This window comes from Simochromis diagramma, unplaced genomic scaffold, assembly GCF_900408965.1.
Source record: "Simochromis diagramma unplaced genomic scaffold, fSimDia1.1 OVJJ01000321.1, whole genome shotgun sequence".
In the NCBI taxonomy this organism is placed as follows: domain Eukaryota; kingdom Metazoa; phylum Chordata; class Actinopteri; order Cichliformes; family Cichlidae; genus Simochromis; species Simochromis diagramma.
In genome coordinates, this window is record NW_024386772.1 from 10,091,383 (window position 1) to 10,110,198 (window position 18,816).

The window sequence follows — 18,816 nt, forward strand, 5'->3', positions numbered from 1 at the left end:
ACGTAATGTTCTAGCTGGCACAACGCGATTGAACCGGGAAAAACAACGTTGTTGACTCGAAACTCGAAATGCTTGTAAAATTTACTGTTTAAAGTAAACATTAAAAACATTAACACTTCCAAATATAGGGGTGTATCTGGCAAAATGTAGACTTTATTTGCATGTTAATCGAGCAAGTGGCTTTCCCCTTTAAGGAAAGTGACGTCACTGTAGGGGCGTAGCCAGAGTGTGTGACTGATGCAATCCTGAACCAATAAGATTATAGAAACATTGGCGTTCCTGTCCAGGCATGGTTCCACATGCAGGAGTAGTGGTGGTGTAACCTTGGCTGATTAGCGTCCTCGTTTCAAACACCATAAAAGAAGCAACATGTAAGAATTTTAAATAATCAGTTACACAATGTACACGTTGTATTTCCTAGATAAAAAATCTAATGTAACTAATTACAAGTATTTGCTGCATCCTCCAGAAAAGTACTTTATCGTGTTGAATTTACTGCACACAGGAGTGATAGTTCTTATCTGTTCTCACGCACTGGTTTAAATAAATCTGTCACCTTTTAGGCAGGCTGCTATGGATATAACTGCAAAGTACTGCCGTAAAGAAATGGAAGCGTATGGGTTATGTGTAGCCTCCAATCCATCAACATGGCAGCAGAAGTGTCACGAGCTGAAGATGAATGTTGCACAATGTACATCATCACAGTAAGTCCATTTATTTGTTCTATCATTCCTACTCGAGTGATTCTGGCATCCTGCTGTAAATATTTTCCAGGCGTATTTTAATTTAACCCCTAACTATGTTAAGCCCAGTCATCCAGAAGATCAGGCAGGAGTGTTCCAATGAGTTTGTGGAGTTTGAGCACTGCCTGAGAGAACATCAGGGACAACCTGTCTCCTGCTCGCCACATGTGGCTCGCTTTCTGGGCTGTGCAGAGACAGTCGACCTCAGTGGAGTGGGTACGTTTTTCAGTGTGTTTTTTATGGAAATAGCTTGTGCATGCTGGTTTTTCATGCATCATAATATAAAACAAATTTTGAAGACACTCATGTTTGCAAAAATAATAATAATATTGCATAAGCTTTAGTTGCTAACATACCAAACGATTATTTTTATCTTTTCCAGCTACAAATCCAGTATCTCAACCATCTTAGCACAGGATGTCCTCCATTACCAGAAAAAACCTGTATCTACACCACTGCCACCAGGTGGGCTGGTTTCAAATGTATTCCAGACATGTATGTAGAGTGGCTGATAGGAAGTAGGAATTGGGAAGTATTGTATTCTAATTTTATTTTGCATATTTATCACATTTACATGTTTCAGACCATCATCATCATTTTAATATTAGACAAAGATAACCTGAGTAAATACAAAATGCAGTTTTTAAATGATCATTTATTTTGTTAAATCATCATTTAAACCAGGGGTAGGCAACTCCAGGCCTCGAGTGCCGGTGTCCTGCAGGTTTTAGATGTGTCCATGATCCATCACAGCTGATTTAAAGGGCTAAATGACTCCTCAGCATTTCTTGAAGTTCTCCAGAGGCCTGGTAATGAACTAATCATTTGATTCAGGTGTGTTAACCCAGGGTGCGATCTAAAACCTGCAGGACACTGGCACTCGAGGCCTGGAGTTGCCTACCCCTGATTTAAACCTACCTAACCCTAGCTGAAAAGCCTAAATGTAATAACTGATTGTGCTACCTTTGGCAGCAAGAATTGCAATCAAGGGTTTGTAATGACTGGCAATAAGTCTTTCATTTTAATTCAGTCGAGCTGCAGGGTTTTCAAGGATGAATGACCTGCTTTAAGGTCATGCCAAAGCACCTTATTGACTAGGCCACTCCAAATCTTCATTTTGTTTTGTTTGTTTTTTGCAAGGTCACACTTGCTTGTGTGCTTGGGGTCACTGTCCTCATGCATAAACCAAATGTGCTTGATTAGGTTCTTGGGTAATGGAGTCAGACAAATTTGATGTGCACTTGATGACGCTTCCATCAGTCAAGTTGTTCAGGTGTTGAAGCAGCAAAGCAGCCCCAAAACATCACACTACCACCACTATGGATGACTGTTGGTAGGATGTTCTTCTTCTGAAATAGTGTGTTGATTTTATGATGTTAGGAATTACTTTTTCATGTTTCTTTTTCATGAGTTTGGATAGCTTTTCCCCCCTTAAATAATTTAAATAATTTACAAAGTGTATTTTATTCTTTATTGGATTATTGTCTTAAATTTGTTTGATAGTCTGAAACATGTAATTGTGACAATTATGCAAAAAAAAAAAAAAGACAACATCAGGAAGTGGGCAAATACTTTTTAACAACACTGTATTTATTTAAATTTGCGTTAGTACTGTGAGTTACATGATTGCATGAAGTATTTAATTGCTGTGTCATTCCCTAATTTCTCATGTAAGTTTTATGATTTAAAAATAAGATTTATGTCTCTGAATGTGAGAAAGTCAGGTGTGTACTGATTTATTGAACAGTTTCATTAAAAAAATGACCTTAGACTTCTAATACTCTTCTGATGTTGTCATCCTCTTATTGTTTCTGTTTCTTGTGCCTATTCCTCCCACCCGTGCCCTCTTCAGGTCTGAGTCAGAGTCAAATATTAAACTGGAATGTATTGCTCCCACACAAACTATCCTGGCTACTCAGTGACTGAGCAATAGGGAGTCTGGGAAGAAAGGAGAGGGCTGTCCAGCTCTAATCAGTGGGACTACTGAAAGAGACAGAGGGAGGATGTTGAGTTATGAACCCTGTGACCACTAAGCAGAACAGACATTTTCTGGTTGAGTTATTAAAGTTTTGAGTGGAAAGACTGAGAGGAAACTGATTCCTTGCTTTTAAAGTGCATCTTTGTTTCATACCATTTGAGCAAGTGATAAATGCGTCATCATTTATTGTATTTAGGACAAAGAAGCCAAGTGTTGTTCAAAGACGAAACCGCAGATTGTATTGAAGATACGGCAACATTACATTCAAAGCACATCACCTGGCAGTCACTGATCAAAAAGTAAGATAAGAACTCATCTACTGCACAAATAAGTTACATTCACAATATTATCACTTTAAAAACACCATGAGTCAGTTATCAGAGTCAAACATAATGTCAGGAAGGAATGTCACAGGCTGTAGCCAATTACTGGCTTCTAAATGAAAAGAGTTTCACCCTAATCCTATTTTATTCTGCACCACTTCATGATTCTGATCCTGATGCCTTCTGCAACACTTGAATTTGGAGGCTATTTCTTCATACCTACTTGTGGCACATAAATATCATGCTACAGTTTAAATATTTGCTGATTATCACATAAGAAGATACGAAATACCTACCTAATGTGACTTTCTGAGAAGGAAATTATTACAGTTTGTGACTACAACAGTTAATTATAACACAGTCATACACACATTTACATTTGGAGTACCTTCATGTACCCGGTATCCTTCATTTGGGGAATTATATACCAAAGAGTTGAAATTTACTGCACTGTTTTTGAGTGATCACATTATAAAAGGGAAAGGAAAACTAAAACGATAACCACTTAAACAACCCTGTTTCCGCATAAGGCTCCTCAAATGACCCTGTAGAGTTTATAGCTAAATGCTAAAAAAAAACACTTTTTTTGGTCCATATTTTACCAGTCATGCAGTATGAAAAACCAAGGATATAGTTTGAAATAATTTTTCACAGAATTTCTTTGCAATCTCTGTCCTTCAAGTCATTGGGCAAGTTAAATTGTCATCCTATCCAGCACAATATCCTGAGTTGTGGCTCAGGTTCCACAAACATACACACTAACCTGAGAGCAAAAGTGTACTCCAATCCATATACAGTGCTGTATACGCTGCAGTCATTCACACAATAACTACTCTAGTCCTGGCAAAACAAAACAAAAAGTAATGCAATATACTAATTTAATTTAAACCCTCAGCTGCCAATCAGACCTGCCAAGACTGCTAATTATATGTGATTTGATTGATGAATTCACTTTCAACAACCAATTATCATCTGTAATTCGTGATATACATATTGATAGGTATAAGTGTCTTAATTTTTTTTGTTGGAAAGTGCCATGAAGCATTTTTCATTAAACATTACATAAATACAACAGAGTAAACTGAGGTCCTTTATCTTGGACATTTACAGTGTCTGTATTTCCAGCATGTGATTCTTATCTGGGAAAGATGTGGGATCACTATGTTAATCTGCTGCAAATTGATATTATGACTAACTATGTCTAATTGATGTTAGCCTGTGATAAAAGCTCGTAAGTGTGTTTGGCTGTAGGGTGTTTCATGGAGAATGGTCCCACAGGCATGTTGATGGACAGACTCCATTAGCTGCATCTCTGAGGTGAAAGGTGAAACAGGAGGGGAAAGAGTGACAGTTTATAAGGGTCAGGAGGTGAAATAAGAGTTCTGCATGGAGTACAGACGGTCGATGGGATTTCCCACTCGCCCTGCCAGGAGACCGCCCTCCCCTGTTGCTAAGAGGCAGTCGCCAAGGTGACCAAGGCTTCCATCGCTGTCCAGGTCATGGAACACTGTTTCTGAGTCTGCAGTCAAAAGGAAGGAGAGTGTGGACAGCTGAAGTGAAAGAGTTTTTAGTGAGAGCAAGAAAAAAAAAAAGTAAAAGCAAGTTATTATTTTTTTTGTAACTTTTATCTTTGTCTTTCTGTCATACCATAGGAGTGGAGCTGCTCGCTATTCAGTTGAGGTGGTGTAAGCCCATGTCGAAATGGCTCTCCACCATAAATGTTGGGGTCCAGAGCAAGGAGCTGCTGACGTGGCAGAGATGGATATCCCAGCATCCCATCCATGCCATGGGTACTAGATCCATCTATATAAAGATTCAAAACGCCCAAAACTTTAACCATACCAGTCTTTCTTTCCATCTTTTTTTCTTTCCTTCTTGATCTTGTACTGGTACTCAAAGCTCTTACCCTCGCTGTCGTCATTGCTTTGGCGGCCCCCTCTGCTCGGTCCCCTCCTGGTGCCTCCCAGCTGCTCTTGTTCCTGCTGCTGCTGCTGCTGCTGTTGCTGTCGGCGAGCTAACTTTTTCATCTGACGCACAAAAGCACACGGTGTACAAATTTTCTCTTTGTGCTTTTGTGAGCATGCCTTTAGGAAAACTATAAAGTCTTACCTTGGCTCTCTGGTTTTGAAACCACACCTGAACAACACGCACTGTCAGCCCAGTCTCTGCAGCCAGTGTCTCTCTCACCTAGAGGACAGAGTTTTTAATTGTTTTAAAAATCTTAACTTCACAGTGCCAAACACAGCAGCCATACCCTTGAAAAATGAAGTTTGGAAAGCATGACCAGGAGTATCTTGTGGCATACTGACAAGACCAACAACCCACCTTACGGCATGGTTTGGCTGACACTTCAAAGGAGGCCTTGAAAGCACGCCGCTGCTGTGTGGTCAAGATAGTGCGTGGACGTTTTGAACGCTTGTGCTCCTTGCCTTCATCACCACCTTTCCCTCCTCCGGAGCCTCCTCCACCATCCTCATCCTCACTTTTTACTGAGCAAGTTAAGTAAACAATAGCACAATCGGAACAATGCTCTGCAAACAGTGACATTTGAAACAAATATTTTCCATGTAGTTTACAGTAACAGTTTGTTCGTTCTCATGGAAGAAAATGGTACTGCTTAAATTACTTTCAACATACTGCTGAAAACTATCCTCACTATTTGAAATTCAATAATTGCGCCTTCATTTAAAATTTTTAAAAAGGAAGAAGCTTGAAACTTTTTTGTTTTTTGTTTTTTTTCTTGAAACTGCTTTTGTCTTAAATATTAAGGTTTTTCTTTCAAATACTGTTTACTCATTTAAAGGGGATGAAAATGATTGATTTTGACTAAAGGCATGAGTGTAAAAAGAAAGATTATTTCCCCAAGAAAAGTAATTTTGACCTTTATTATGTATCCTCCGAAGAAACCTGCTTTACCTGATTCAGTTGGTGTAGGGCTGATGGCAGCCAGCATTTCCCTCTCCTTTTCATAGTCCATGCGGCAGAGCAGCTGGCCTTCTTTCAGCACAAACTCATCACCTCTCTGCAGCCGACGTTCACACTCACAGCAGCTGAAGCAGCCCAGGTGGTATACCTGGCCTAGCACACGCATTATCAGCTCAGAACGTCCAATGACTTGCAAGCAGGCACTGCACTTTCTTACAAAAAGCCTGGAGGGGCACAGAAACGTACACACATGGGCTTATATTTTCATGGATACATCCATAAACTGTGAAACATGGCATGATAACAGTCTAGCAGCTTAGAATAAGAAGTAAATTAATTAAAGATGGCAGCACAAACAAGAAGCTCTGACACATTTACCCTTAGCGCCAATGATTCTGGAGATTAGCATAGTCTCTTAATTAAAGGTCCTATAAGCATTACCCAATTCACAGTGCAACAAGGTGAACATCTGTTAGATGGGTTACAGTAGTCTGTATTATTACATTGTTTTTTTTATTTTTAACATTCTCACAGTAGGGGGCAGTAGTTAGCTTCTTAAAAAGATGTCTGTGGAGAGTTTTTCCCCATTTAAATCCTTAAATGTTAAGATTTCCTTGGTGAAGTGAACTCCACTCTGTCCATATATTGCCCACAATTTATGTATTTAACTCAGTGAATAAAGCTTAAAACAGTCTTTCTCAGGTCTATTACTTTTCCCCATGACCACTTTCCTTCTTTTGTCCCCCCATCTCTCCTCCTGTGCTATGTTACAACCCCTAACTTTCTCTCCCACATGACAATCTCTTGCACATCCCTATTTCTATTCACAGGGCCCAAATCTATGCCATTAAATTCCTCTCAAATCCCTGCTCTTGCACTTGGTTTCCTCCCCTTCCCTCCTCAGTATTCAGTACTTTCTGCCAGCATTCCCAGTTCTCCCTCATGCCCTCCCAGCCTGCCTCCCCAGTTCACTGAAACTAATAAAGACAGGATTAATTAGATTGTTGTTTAAACAGTGAGATGGCCAGACAGACGCTGTAAACTCATAACCAGGGATTGGGGATAGCATGGGGTTAATCTCTCTCCTCTCACTTATGCACGCACACACACACACGCACACACACACACACACACACACACACGCGCACACATGCACATATGCACGCACACACACACACCATCACCACATTTGCACACACTCACCCACCGAGTATCAGTATATATATATTTGGATAGTTACTCACATTCACCATATCATCAAAGCAGTGGTGCAACACATCTATGATTAGGAAATATTCTTGATCGTCATTACAATTCTTCAGTGGGAAAAGTTACGAGGAAGCCTGAACATGGGTGTGAAACAGATAAAGGTTGATGTATACAGAAATAGCAGCACAATGGAACACAAACCCTGTTAAGAAAGGAGGGAGGATGGGAAGGGAGGGAATGGGGGGAAGAAGGGATGAAGACTGAAGTGTTGACGCTCCCTGACTGAGTGATAGGAAGGTGTTGCTGCCCAAATCTGGAGAGTAAAGAAGGAGCCAGGTCTGCACATTAGAGCTCCTAATCTGTGATTCTGTCCCAAACGCAGCTGCTACAGCTAATCTTTCTCAATCCATCTGCCAAACGCTCCCCAAATATCCCCAAATGACAGTGTCACTAACTTAACATCATAAAGCAAACACAATACTCCTATAAGCAACCATACAAAGACTATTATGATAGGACCTTGTGTTTGACTAAATGTTGCTTAAATTACTTAGTCACAGTAACATTACATTGCATTTTAGAAAGATGCTTCCACTGTAAAATTCCTGCAATAACGCACATGTCAATCATAACATGTGGTACAGAACATGCATGCTACAAAAGGGCGCAATCATCACACCGCTCTGCACAGCCTCACTCTCAGCATTTCAAATACGTCCTTTCATCGGGAACAAAAAACAACAAAACAGAATCGTCAGGGTTGCTTGACACAAGATTGATGAGGTTGGTGGTTAAGTCCCACACTCCCTAATCAGGGGTGTACACAGCACGGTAGGAATTTACTCAACATGGCAAATAAAGGAAACTTGGGGCAACTGCCACAGAGGGGGGTCTGTAAGTAGATCAGCATAATCCCTCTAATAGAAGTATCATTCACACATGGGCCTGACCAGGGTGCAGTTTCCAAAAAATCACTACGGGCATGACGGATAAAGAGCAATCATACGATTAAGGTGAATTTAACTTTACAGGATTTATACATTCTAGTCAAACATGGCCACACATGCAGCCCAGGTTCCAGTGCTTGAGTAAATTTGTCAAATTCATCTTGAGTTCTTTATTTTAAATCATTAAAAATAATAAGTCTCTATGGTATGGGTTAATATCTATATTTTTTCTGGTATGTTGGGTGTTACATAGTTATTTATGTTCTTAATTTTGTTTTAACTTTTTAATGTGTACAATTCAAAAAAGTGAAAACTAGAAGTCAGACAGCTGATGTATATTAAGGAACAGCTGTGCTGAAAGCTAAGCGAATAGATAGTTTAAAAAAACCTCTTTGCTTTGGATTTAGACAGCTTTACTTTAATGAAGTAATAATATGATATATGCGCGAATGCGTAGAATAGAGTTGCAAGTGCTCACAGGAGGCTGAAGGTAATGATCAACCTTTAGAGCGTGTGATGTACAAAACATTATAAAGACTGGCTCTAGGCAACTTTATGCTCAATGCCATGGATTTTGGAGGGGTTACGGGGCATGGCTAATTACAAGCTCACTGATTACGAGATCAAGTGTAGAGAGGCAGAAAAAGGTGCTGTATTGTAAGTATTGGTATAATCAGGTCTTTCCCTTTTGTTTATTGCAGAGCCTAGGCATACAAACATCACAACACAATCTTCATCACCTCCCTAAGCTGTGTCATGTGGCATTGTTTTGCCTGAGAGCTGTGACAAGCATGACATTGTCTGGTCTGCAATACAATCATTCCATAAATATGTATGTGTCTCAGAGCAACTGCAGTTGTTGCACTTGCTTTCATAACTGATGAATATTTATACAGGTACAGGTTTGGTTATACTAACTCTCTTTTTAAGGAGTTTCTCTTATTGCACTAAGCTTTGGTCTTTTGGTCACCAAGACCAAAAGAACCTAACTTAGATAAATTTAACTTTCACCACCAAGGATCCACCACCATTGTCACTCATTTTGATTTTTGACCTATAGTTTAAGATGGATCTCTTTCTCACAAGGTGTGATAAGCAGAGGTTTAGATGTCCTAGCTTGTGATTCCCACATATGTGACCGTAGTGTGCGACAATGAAGGTATAATAGAAGATTCACGTTACAGATGCAAAAAGTACAAATGATATGCATCAATCTTAGTTTTAAGTTGTATTCTGTTTAGTATCAATTTCTTAGATGTGTGTGGAGTGTGTGCGTTTGTGTGTGTGTGTCTGTGTGTGTGGAATTGTGTGTGTGCACTTTTGGCGGATATTGCTCTGTGAAGCAAAATGGCTCAGAGCCAGGGTTCAGTAATCACATCATCTCCTTTTATTAAATCTCCCTGCACTGCTTCTGTGTTATTAAAATCTCCCAGCATTCCCCACGATACTTGCTACCCTGCCACCACTCACTCACACTCTCATAGAGAAATACACAGGTTTAAAGATATATATATATATCTATAGATATAGATATAGATATAGATATATATAGTAAAGTCATGCATACAAACACACGGCTATATATACAGCCGCATGCACACATAAACACAAATATGCACAGTTAGTGTAAACATAGATAAGGTGCCTGGGTACAAACATCAATAAAACGGTGACAGATGCTGCATCTGTGCACCACGTCCATCCATGCATCAGTGCAGTAACAAGGTCAATGCATGCTCTAAAAATGTGCAACATGTATATAATACTTGCTATCCAACGGACACAAGGGCCAACAGTACATAGAATAGATCTTTAGAGGTATTTGTGCACACTGAGGCAGTCCCACAGTTATAAAGTTACATGTTGTGACTCTTGCAGTAAATCTTGGTAATGACCAGCTCTACATGAGAGCAGCACTGATGTATATAATATTCAAGACTTTTCCTGTGTAAAGTAACAACCAAATACCTGCACGATGTGCATGGTCTCTGCATGCATGATATGTGTCTCTGGGTGTGTGGCTGTGAGTTACACCTGATGCTACCAAGAATGAATGCTATGTGTCAGGATATAGATGTGTGTTTGTGTGTGTGTGAGTGGGTGTGTGTTAGTTTAGATAAAACAGTTAATCCCCAGGCCACCAGAACGCAATATCCTGTCTGCCCGTTTCTCATTTCCTGTCTGTCTCTGGCGGAGCGGGAAGCAGCGGGGAGGGGGTGGCGGGGGACAGCGGGACCCGTTGCCCCAGAAACAGGAGATACAGCCGGTCGATTTGCGAGAAGTCTACGCCGATCTCCCTATCTCTCCCTCTCTGGTGCGACCCCCTATTCGCACTCTCTTTTTTCCTCTCCCTCTCTGCTTTTATTATCTCAGATTTAATAAAGCTGAGGCGAGCAGCTTGTTCTGCCATGAAACATTTATTAGCTGTCTGTTATAAAATTGTTGTGGGGGAGGAAAGATGATGGGGTCTCATCTCACATTATGCAAAAACAGTGGCAATATCACCCCCTCACCACCACCACCATCACCATCTACACACATACGCAGACAAAAATTTGCCCTGGCCTGAAGCCGTTCTGTCCTTAAAACTCTCCCACACCTTGTCCTTTCCTTCTTTAACCTATTTTGAACCCTTTCTCCATCAGTGACAGTTCTCCCTGATGCTCTTTCATTTATGCCATCAAATCAGACTGTTTTTCAACAGCACACCATCAAAGCTCAAAAACCCATCCATCCGCACTTTATTCTCATCTGGCAAGCCTCCAACCATCATCTGTTGAGCTGCAGGTGTAGCTAATATAAGACTCTTAGGTGAGAGAGAAGTACTTCAACTTTTGAGCATTGCATGTGTATATGATGTACAGCCAGAGCAGAAAAGCTACATTTGCCTTCACCAACAATGAGCTATAAACCTTACTCTGTCTGAGCTGAAATTTCCAGTTATTTAACCTAAAATTGCTCAGATTTCTGCCTCCACCCTCACGCTGTCATGGTTTGGTGTCTACAAAGACAAATTATTTTGTCTTCTCCTTTGTCAAACTCTGTTATGGTTGACATGTTTTAAAATGGTCAATGTTCTTTTTTTTCTTTTACGTCAATAGTGACTCATTTTAGGCTTATAGGAATAAGGGTTCGTATTTCCACTGACATATCATTGCATAATTATCTGTAATAGTATTTCCCTGCAGCCCAGTATCAGACCTGTCAACCCAGGACAGCCAGAGCTGGGCAATTAGCACTGTACCCAATCAGCCACCCTGCCACCTCCTCCTATTCCCCTCCTGAGAGACAAAGGAGCACTGGAGGGGGGGGCGATTAAGAGAAAACAAGGGATAAACGCGGAGATAAACTGTTTGGTGTCATCGCTGCTATCAATCTCAACAAGAAGGAAATGAGGTTTGGAATAGAGAAATATTATTACAAAGCAGACAGTGATGAACGAGGTAACCGATAGAGAGATAGGGAGCGAAACGGTTGGTGGGGTGGAGGTATAGAAGGGAGAATGGGTAAAAGATGTGATTTCTAACCTCAGACTTAGACGATCACTCGCATAAATGCACTGAGAGGATACTCTTTCAGGTCGTTAGTGTTAGACTCACGTCTAACTACTCGGTCAGCAGAGGATGATTCTATAACTGTGGCCGCTAGGCCTCCCTCCCTATGTCTGTGGTGAGAGGGTTTGTAAACTTAGATGTAGTCTCTGTGCCCTCCACCCCACAGCGTGAGGCATTAAACTCAAGGTTTAGTGAATATCCACCCTTGTGACCTGTTTTTCACAGAGCTGGAGCTGCCTTTATGTGGCTTTCAAGGGAGTTTGGAGGCTTCTCACAGCCAGACTACCCTCAGCTGCTGTTTGGGTTCAGTACTATTGAGAAGAGAACACTTGTTTTATAATTGTCACTTTGACAAGGAATCATAATAACCAGTTTTAGGATTATGCCTAAACAGCTTTAAAAAAGTCTGTTTTTAGTTTAATTGTAATTATATTAACATACAGTACAACTAGAGTGCTGTACTATTAATAATTTTGTCAGAAAAGTAACATCATTGAAAAATTCCATTTAAAGTTTTGTAAAATTATCACTTCCTAACTTTTTCTAGCCAGATTTGTATAACTGTCCATTGTGCCAGTAAATGGAATGTATTGCGCCTGTGCGTAAAAACAACCTTAAGGGGAATTTGTGTGCAGCGAAGTCTTATTCTAGTGCCTCATGTTGAACATCTGGTCCATAACAGGATGGAGTTCCAGAGAATTTCTCAAGGTTTCAAAACAAAAATAAATCCACAAGAAAAATCCACAAGATGCACTTGAGTTGTGTCTAAATCCCTTCATTTCCATAACAGATTGAGACCAGGGAAACTTAAAACTGGCACTACTAAAAAGGCATACCTCCAGTTTTATTTTGTTTTATTTTATTTTTGTTTTATTAAATAAATAGTAATGATGTGCTTATTTATGTTCACATACTTAATGTGAATGAGAGTGACATACTTAAGATTCAATGAGGGTGTTCTGAGGCATTCTCAGAACCGAGCAGACTATGATTATGGTTCACCTGCCCCGCAACCCCAAATACATAAATAAATAAATAAGATGTTTAAAAAATCATCAGATATTTTGAAACCTTATATTGACTTTTTGATAATCAGTGTACAGTAATACAGAAGCAATGTATCCTTCAAAAGCATTAAACATGCAAATGTTGAACAAACCTTTGCCTTGGAGGCAGTTAACGCCACACGAATCAGGGTGGAGGATGGGTAACATTTGAAAATTTGATTTCCTTTCTCATTTGAATCTGCGTGTGCTTTCTTTTTCGTGAAGACCAGATAGATTAATTAAAAACATATGCCTACCCACAAATACATTTTGTATTTGTTTCTTTTTCATATATTAAAAGAAAACTATGATTAAAAAAAGCACATGCACCATGCACTGTTTGGTCTGGTCTGTTTGTGACTAAAAAACATATATTTGGACTAGCCGGAGATAGTGCACAAGGAAGACATCCCAATATTAAAAACCCAAGCCTGCTTGCAAAATGCCATTTTTCAATTAATGCATTACATTCACATATTTTTCAGTGAATTCAGTTAATCTAACTCCTTACAATTCCTGACAAAGTAAACTCATCAGCATGCAGTGACAGCACTGAAATGATGTGCATTTTCCTGTCTGAAGCAGGATTTGAGTATCCGTACCAGGATATGGATATGGATACTCAAATCCATATCCTGGTATCCACTAATAATTGTACAAATTCCCCTAAAATTCTTATGCACATTCCAAATTCTTGGACATGGTTATCACACACCTGCTCTAGATGGAGGTGGTGGGGGTGTAGAGTAAGGCGCTGATGGACAGACTGCTGGGAAAACAAGGAGACATTGTTGCCTATCCACTGAAGGTCACGGGCATAACTGTGTGCCAAGTCTGGCACCGACTCACACAACAAGGCAACAAGGCATATGCAATGTATAGGGGACTAAATCAACAACATAGTGAATGAGCCTCTGACTATTAATTTGGATCTGCAATTACAGTCATTACACAGTGAGAGCAAATATACTTTTTCATTCCATCACTGAAAATGAGCCCAGTTCTTCAGTTATGGTACTACTGCCTCCAAGTTTCCCACTCATTTTTCCAGATAAACGTCACACAATGGACTTTCATCCCAGTCCCCCCCCCCCCTCTCCCCCCCCCCCCCTCCCTCTCTTTCTCTCTCCCTCACTCTCCTCCAGATGTCAGGTACAGTGGGAGAGTCTGTGCTGCTGGATGCCGTCTGACACTTTTCATAACAATGATAACAAGCTGCAGACTCGTCCTTAAGCTGTCCATCCCTGGAGCTTCCTTTGCAGGCACACCCAGTGACCACAGCACACACAAAGCAGCCAAAGTTAAAATGTAGAATGGCCACAAAAATGTACAGTGGAGTGAGCCATTAAAGAAAAAAAAAATCTCTGAACTTATACATTGCAATATATTGTAGTGTGTCCAGATGCTGTACTACAAGGTACTGAATAGCAGTGGCAAGGGCTGTTGCCACTGCTATTCAAGGTTTATATCTTAAACTTACAAGTTTAAGATTGTAAACTTAAAAACAAGGGAAGTAGTCTTTGCCTTTGTGAAAAGACCAGATCAATAAGCAAAAATAAGCTATTAAAACTGCTACTAAAATTCCCATCAGAATATATTCTGATAGGAGAGCAATGCATACATTCAGTCAGTTTTCATATCTTATATTGGTTGTGGCTCAATTCCAAAAATGTGAAATTGTAAGCACACTGACCCTCTGGGTATCTTGAATTTAAGTAAAGCCACATAGGTTTGACACACAAATCCAGCATTGTCTATAATGATAGATGTTTCGGATTGAATGTGGATTTTCAATTTAAAGGCCCATGTATTTTTACACAAATTTCTGTTATAGAAATTTGTAAAGTTTTTTTTCCAAACATTAGTACAACATGTAGCCTGTATTTGCTACTCTCATTTCTCAACTTCATAAGTCTTCCTCATCTCTAAGCTAAGTCGTTAAAGTTTCATTAATATTATTTAACCAGATTTGTTCAGTGTGAGGATTGATTTATGTGCAGGTCATTTGTACAGTCTAAATAATCTCCTTTCTTGACACCTACATTAATTTTTCAGAATTAAAATCACACGTGCTCTTGCAGTGATTAACATTTTACTACATCTTTTGTTGGCACATTGATAGATGCTGTTAAGTCTAACAAAAGACTTCCAGTAGATGTAAAATATGAAAGACGTGTTCCTCATCTGTTTTAAACAGAAGTTCAACTTCACTGTTCTCTCTCTCACTCTCTCCTTGCGTGTGTGTGTGTGTGTGTGTGTGTGTGTGTGTGTGTGTGTGTGTCAGTAACACAATAATATCACATCAGCAAATGTTACAAGATTAGTATGTCACTATACTTATATAACAATTACCTCTCAATTTGAAGTCCCAAAACCTGTTTAGCTTGGAAACAGGAGACTGGCTAACATCAGTTCAGTTTGATTGAGTAGGCAAAACTAAAATGTTTAAAATAGTCTCCATAAGTAAACTTACTCTGACCAAATTGAGAATTATAATTACATTTCAACGTACAATTAACTTTATTCTTTCCATTATTATGCAACTGTATTTCTTTGCAGATTATGTAAATTATTTTCAGCACGAGATAAAGCTTGTTTTAGTCACAGGGAATTTCCCAACCTAAATTCGTAGGCTGTGTTATCCTTGAACTGACAGTGTGTGTATGTCTGTGTGTGAGCATGTGTGTTTGTGAGTGTGTGTTTTTACTTTTCATAGTCGTGCTTGCAGTACAGCAGGCGGTCCCGGCTGTAACAAGTCCCAGTGAGCGCGCTTAAACACACGGCGCACTTGACACAGGTCTCGTGCCAGGAACGCTCATTCACGCGCAGCAGGAAGCGGTCGGCGATGGGAGACTCGCAGCCCGCACACACCTCTCCTCCTCTGTACTCTGGACCTGAAGGGAACATATCAAAGCATGAACAGAGAGATTGAGAGAAGGCAAAAGCCAAGATACTGGCCAAGTTTCCACAGTGTAACTCCAGCCGTATAAAGTAGCATGCTTCTAAATTTCCCTGCATCATGGTCATCGATAATGCAATAAAACACGTTTTATTCAATCGACCAACGCGTGTGTATACTGTGTGTATATGCAATCGTTTGTATATGCAATCTGGCATAGAAAAACCGATGTTCTCTTTCGCATGGATGGAAAATGACAGGCGCATACTTCGCACAAAAGTTTATGGCAACCTCGGTGTTGGATATTAATTTTCTCAATCAAAAATCTGGATATTTAACATCTGGATATTTGTTTATTTCATTCCTATTTCGACTTTATGTGAACGATCAGCTTGAATTATTTACATTTAAAAACAGTCGATCTTGCTTTTATTATATCATTATTTTAATTCTTACGTTAGGGTAACATAAGTCATATGTTACAACATATGATAACCTTGGCTTTGTTGCATTTTGTTCCTCATAGGGTAAGCCCAGTATTACGATAATAGTCTAATGTTGTGTTGGTTGTTAAAAAACTGAATCAATATTATATTTTATTTATTTATTCATTTTTAAATAATATTTTTTTCTGTTATAATCTTAGGCCTGAATGTCTATAGGATCCTAAAAACGCGGACAAAATGGACAGGATCAAATGCTTTGATATTCTTATTTGTGGTCTTCATGATTTTCATAGATGATAAATTAATCCAAAAAGCTCATCCTGTGATTATTATACTCACTGTATAGTGTATCGGTTGTCGGACTTACCGAAAGGCGTGGAGGATGGAGGCTGCTGCAGACAGGACTGCTGGCTCTCCTCTGTTTTCATCCCTTCTCTCCTCCCCTCAGTGTGATCGCTAGAGACAAAAACGAACCATTTCTATCTAAAATATCAGTGGAACCATGCTATAGTAAATCAACCTAAAAATAAGGGGATTGGTAAGAGAGACGTTTTTTTTATTTCATTATTTTATAATAGGACTGTCTATGCCACCATTATTTAAAATCAGACTGAATCAAAAATACACACCTACAGACTGGATTGCACAAGCTTATTAATTGCAGGAGAAAAAAACACGATAAAAAAGAGAATTTGAGAATGTTTCTCTTCCAACAAAAATTCTAATTGAAAGGGATTTTTTACGAGCATCAAATTGTATTTCAAACTTTGCAATAAGCTATAACTTCTGCATTATATATTCTACTTCTAATGGTGCAAGGCAATTTATATGTATCGTGCATTTTATGGTTTCTTTTAAGAAATAATAACAAATTAACAGTTCTAATGCAAAAAATGTAAGACAAGCAAAAAATACATATTTAGATTTATATTGGTTTAAATTTAATTTTTTTGTGTTGAAATTGTTTTAATCATATATATATATGATCAGGTTAATTGTAAAATGTGCAATGTTTCCATTTTATTCTTTACAGTATTTTTTTTTAATTGACCCGTTAAATCAAAACGGATAACGAAAAGAGAAACTTTTCGGACGGCATTTTGTATTCTACTAATTTACCTGCTCAAACAAACAAAAATGAAAGAGGACAGAAAAAACAAGCAAAAATGGCGAAAGATTCAAATAAAAATAAATTAGTTGTGGAAACACTGACGAAAACTTTCTTTGATGTTTTTCTGCAGGCTGGAGTTTCTCAGCACTGGTGTCACCAGATTCTAGTGTTTTGTGTAAAGTATAATAATATAATGATAGTCTATATTTTAAATGAATAACACACTAGATTTGTGTATGTTCTTATTATTGCGATAATTGTAAGGAACCCTATTGATTTCTACATTTGAGGGGCCTGTAGGGTGAACCTGTAAAATACAGGGAATATAAAATGGATTGTTGCCTTAGAAAGTGAAGTAATTAGATAACACCAAATGACTTATGTAAATACAACTAATCTGATTTGGCACTTTTCCTAATTGCGGGTTGAATACATTCATGATACACTTGTGTAAAGCACCAATAATTACACGTCGACGCTAAAAGCCGGTGCTGTGATCATCAATATCGAAGTAATAACGATTTCTGGATTTCCCGCAAGTCACCTGGAGCTACAATTAAAGAAAGCAAAACTGTCATATTTATGAGGATGAACAATGTTTTCTTTAAAGCTGAATGTTAACTGCATTCAAATTAATGCTAAAAAGCCAATCTCTGTTTAATGCAACAAACAGCCTTTCTATTTTCAGAGATTTGTTTACAAGCTGTTTGTAATAAATAGCTGGAAACTATGAAAAGTCAGACCTTCCCTCGTGCCATCAAAAGTAAAAGACAAAGTTGAGTTGTAGATGTGATTGCTGAATTCAAGTCACGTTAAAAACTACTGTAAACGAACATAATAATAATAATGATTATTATTATAATACTCTAAAAGCGGCTTGCAGTCTGTAAAGCAGCTGGTTCCCTTTAGCATCATATTTTTAAGACTATTTCACATGCTTGTGCCAATACATTAAAGATCGAAGATCATAAAACATAACAGACAGCAAGGTCATCAGGATTTAATCCTTTATCCCGTGTATTTGTCAAAAGACCCCTAATAATGTTGGATCTAAGCACGCGCTGCTGCTGGAACACGAAATGCACATCAATTCAAGCAACACGGTTATTTGGAAATCACGAGGCTGCCTTCAGTGACAACCTGTTCTTGAGTTGCGGAGACCTACCTTGAGGTGAAACACACTCCTCCTGAAATCTCGGTTGGCAACATTAAAACCTGGGGAAACTTTAGACTAGTAAATGAACAGACGCGATCGCAGATTATCCACCTGTACCTCACAAAGCGCCGAGCATGTTGCCTACGGTAAAAATCCAAATACCATGATGACCCGAAGTACTGCCTATTGTCTCTCCTGTTTTCTCCGGCAGCCGTGTGTGCGCTCTGACTTGTTTTGTGCGTAAAAAGGCGCAGAGGGAGGAGATGGACAGAAAAGGAGGGAGGGAGAAGGTGCGGAAAATGATGAGGGAAGATGAGTGATAATACAGCCTATTGATAACTCAGATGGGGAGGATCTTTTGCATTTGTGCTCAAGGTTACACGGAAACTTAAAAGGGCACAGCTAAGGTGAAACAACTTGTGATGACATATCAGCCCCTTTCACACAGGAAAACATATTTAAGTTTTTGTTGTATTATA

At 39.1% G+C, this 18,816-nt stretch overlaps 2 protein-coding genes across 7 annotated transcripts; one reads left to right on the top strand and one right to left on the bottom strand.

Annotated features, from left to right (window-relative positions):
* The first annotated feature begins 136 nt into the window (after positions 1–136).
* On the top strand, positions 137–6,663 carry LOC120739034 (coiled-coil-helix-coiled-coil-helix domain-containing protein 5). 5 transcript variants are annotated; one of them, XR_005697103.1, is made up of 7 exons: positions 137–371; positions 564–704; positions 808–959; positions 1,126–1,208; positions 2,918–3,020; positions 4,697–4,834; positions 5,278–6,663. XR_005697103.1 is itself a non-coding variant. In XM_040040680.1 (4 exons), coding segments are annotated over exons 1-4 (324 nt in total). In that variant the 5' UTR covers positions 139–369; the 3' UTR covers positions 1,155–1,366. The 5 variants fall into 5 exon arrangements, 1 of the variants encoding a protein (XP_039896614.1); XR_005697102.1 differs by lacking the exon at positions 2,918–3,020; XR_005697101.1 differs by lacking the exons at positions 2,918–3,020; positions 4,697–4,834; positions 5,278–6,663 and adding an exon at positions 2,596–2,828 and having other exon boundaries at positions 139–371.
* Positions 3,014–18,743, bottom strand: lmx1al (LIM homeobox transcription factor 1, alpha-like). Of its 2 annotated transcripts, none has more exons than XM_040040246.1 (9): positions 18,347–18,743; positions 16,438–16,526; positions 15,433–15,619; positions 5,961–6,193; positions 5,370–5,533; positions 5,154–5,231; positions 4,951–5,071; positions 4,692–4,847; positions 3,014–4,563 (listed from the first exon to the last, which is right to left on the bottom strand). In XM_040040246.1, the coding sequence occupies exons 1-9, from the start codon at positions 18,388–18,390 to the stop codon at positions 4,406–4,408; spliced, it is 1,230 nt and encodes a 409-aa protein (XP_039896180.1). In that variant the 5' UTR covers positions 18,391–18,743; the 3' UTR covers positions 3,014–4,405. The 2 variants fall into 2 exon arrangements, with proteins under 2 accessions (XP_039896180.1, XP_039896172.1); XM_040040238.1 differs by having other exon boundaries at positions 4,692–4,874.
* Positions 18,744–18,816: the final 73 nt, after the last annotated feature.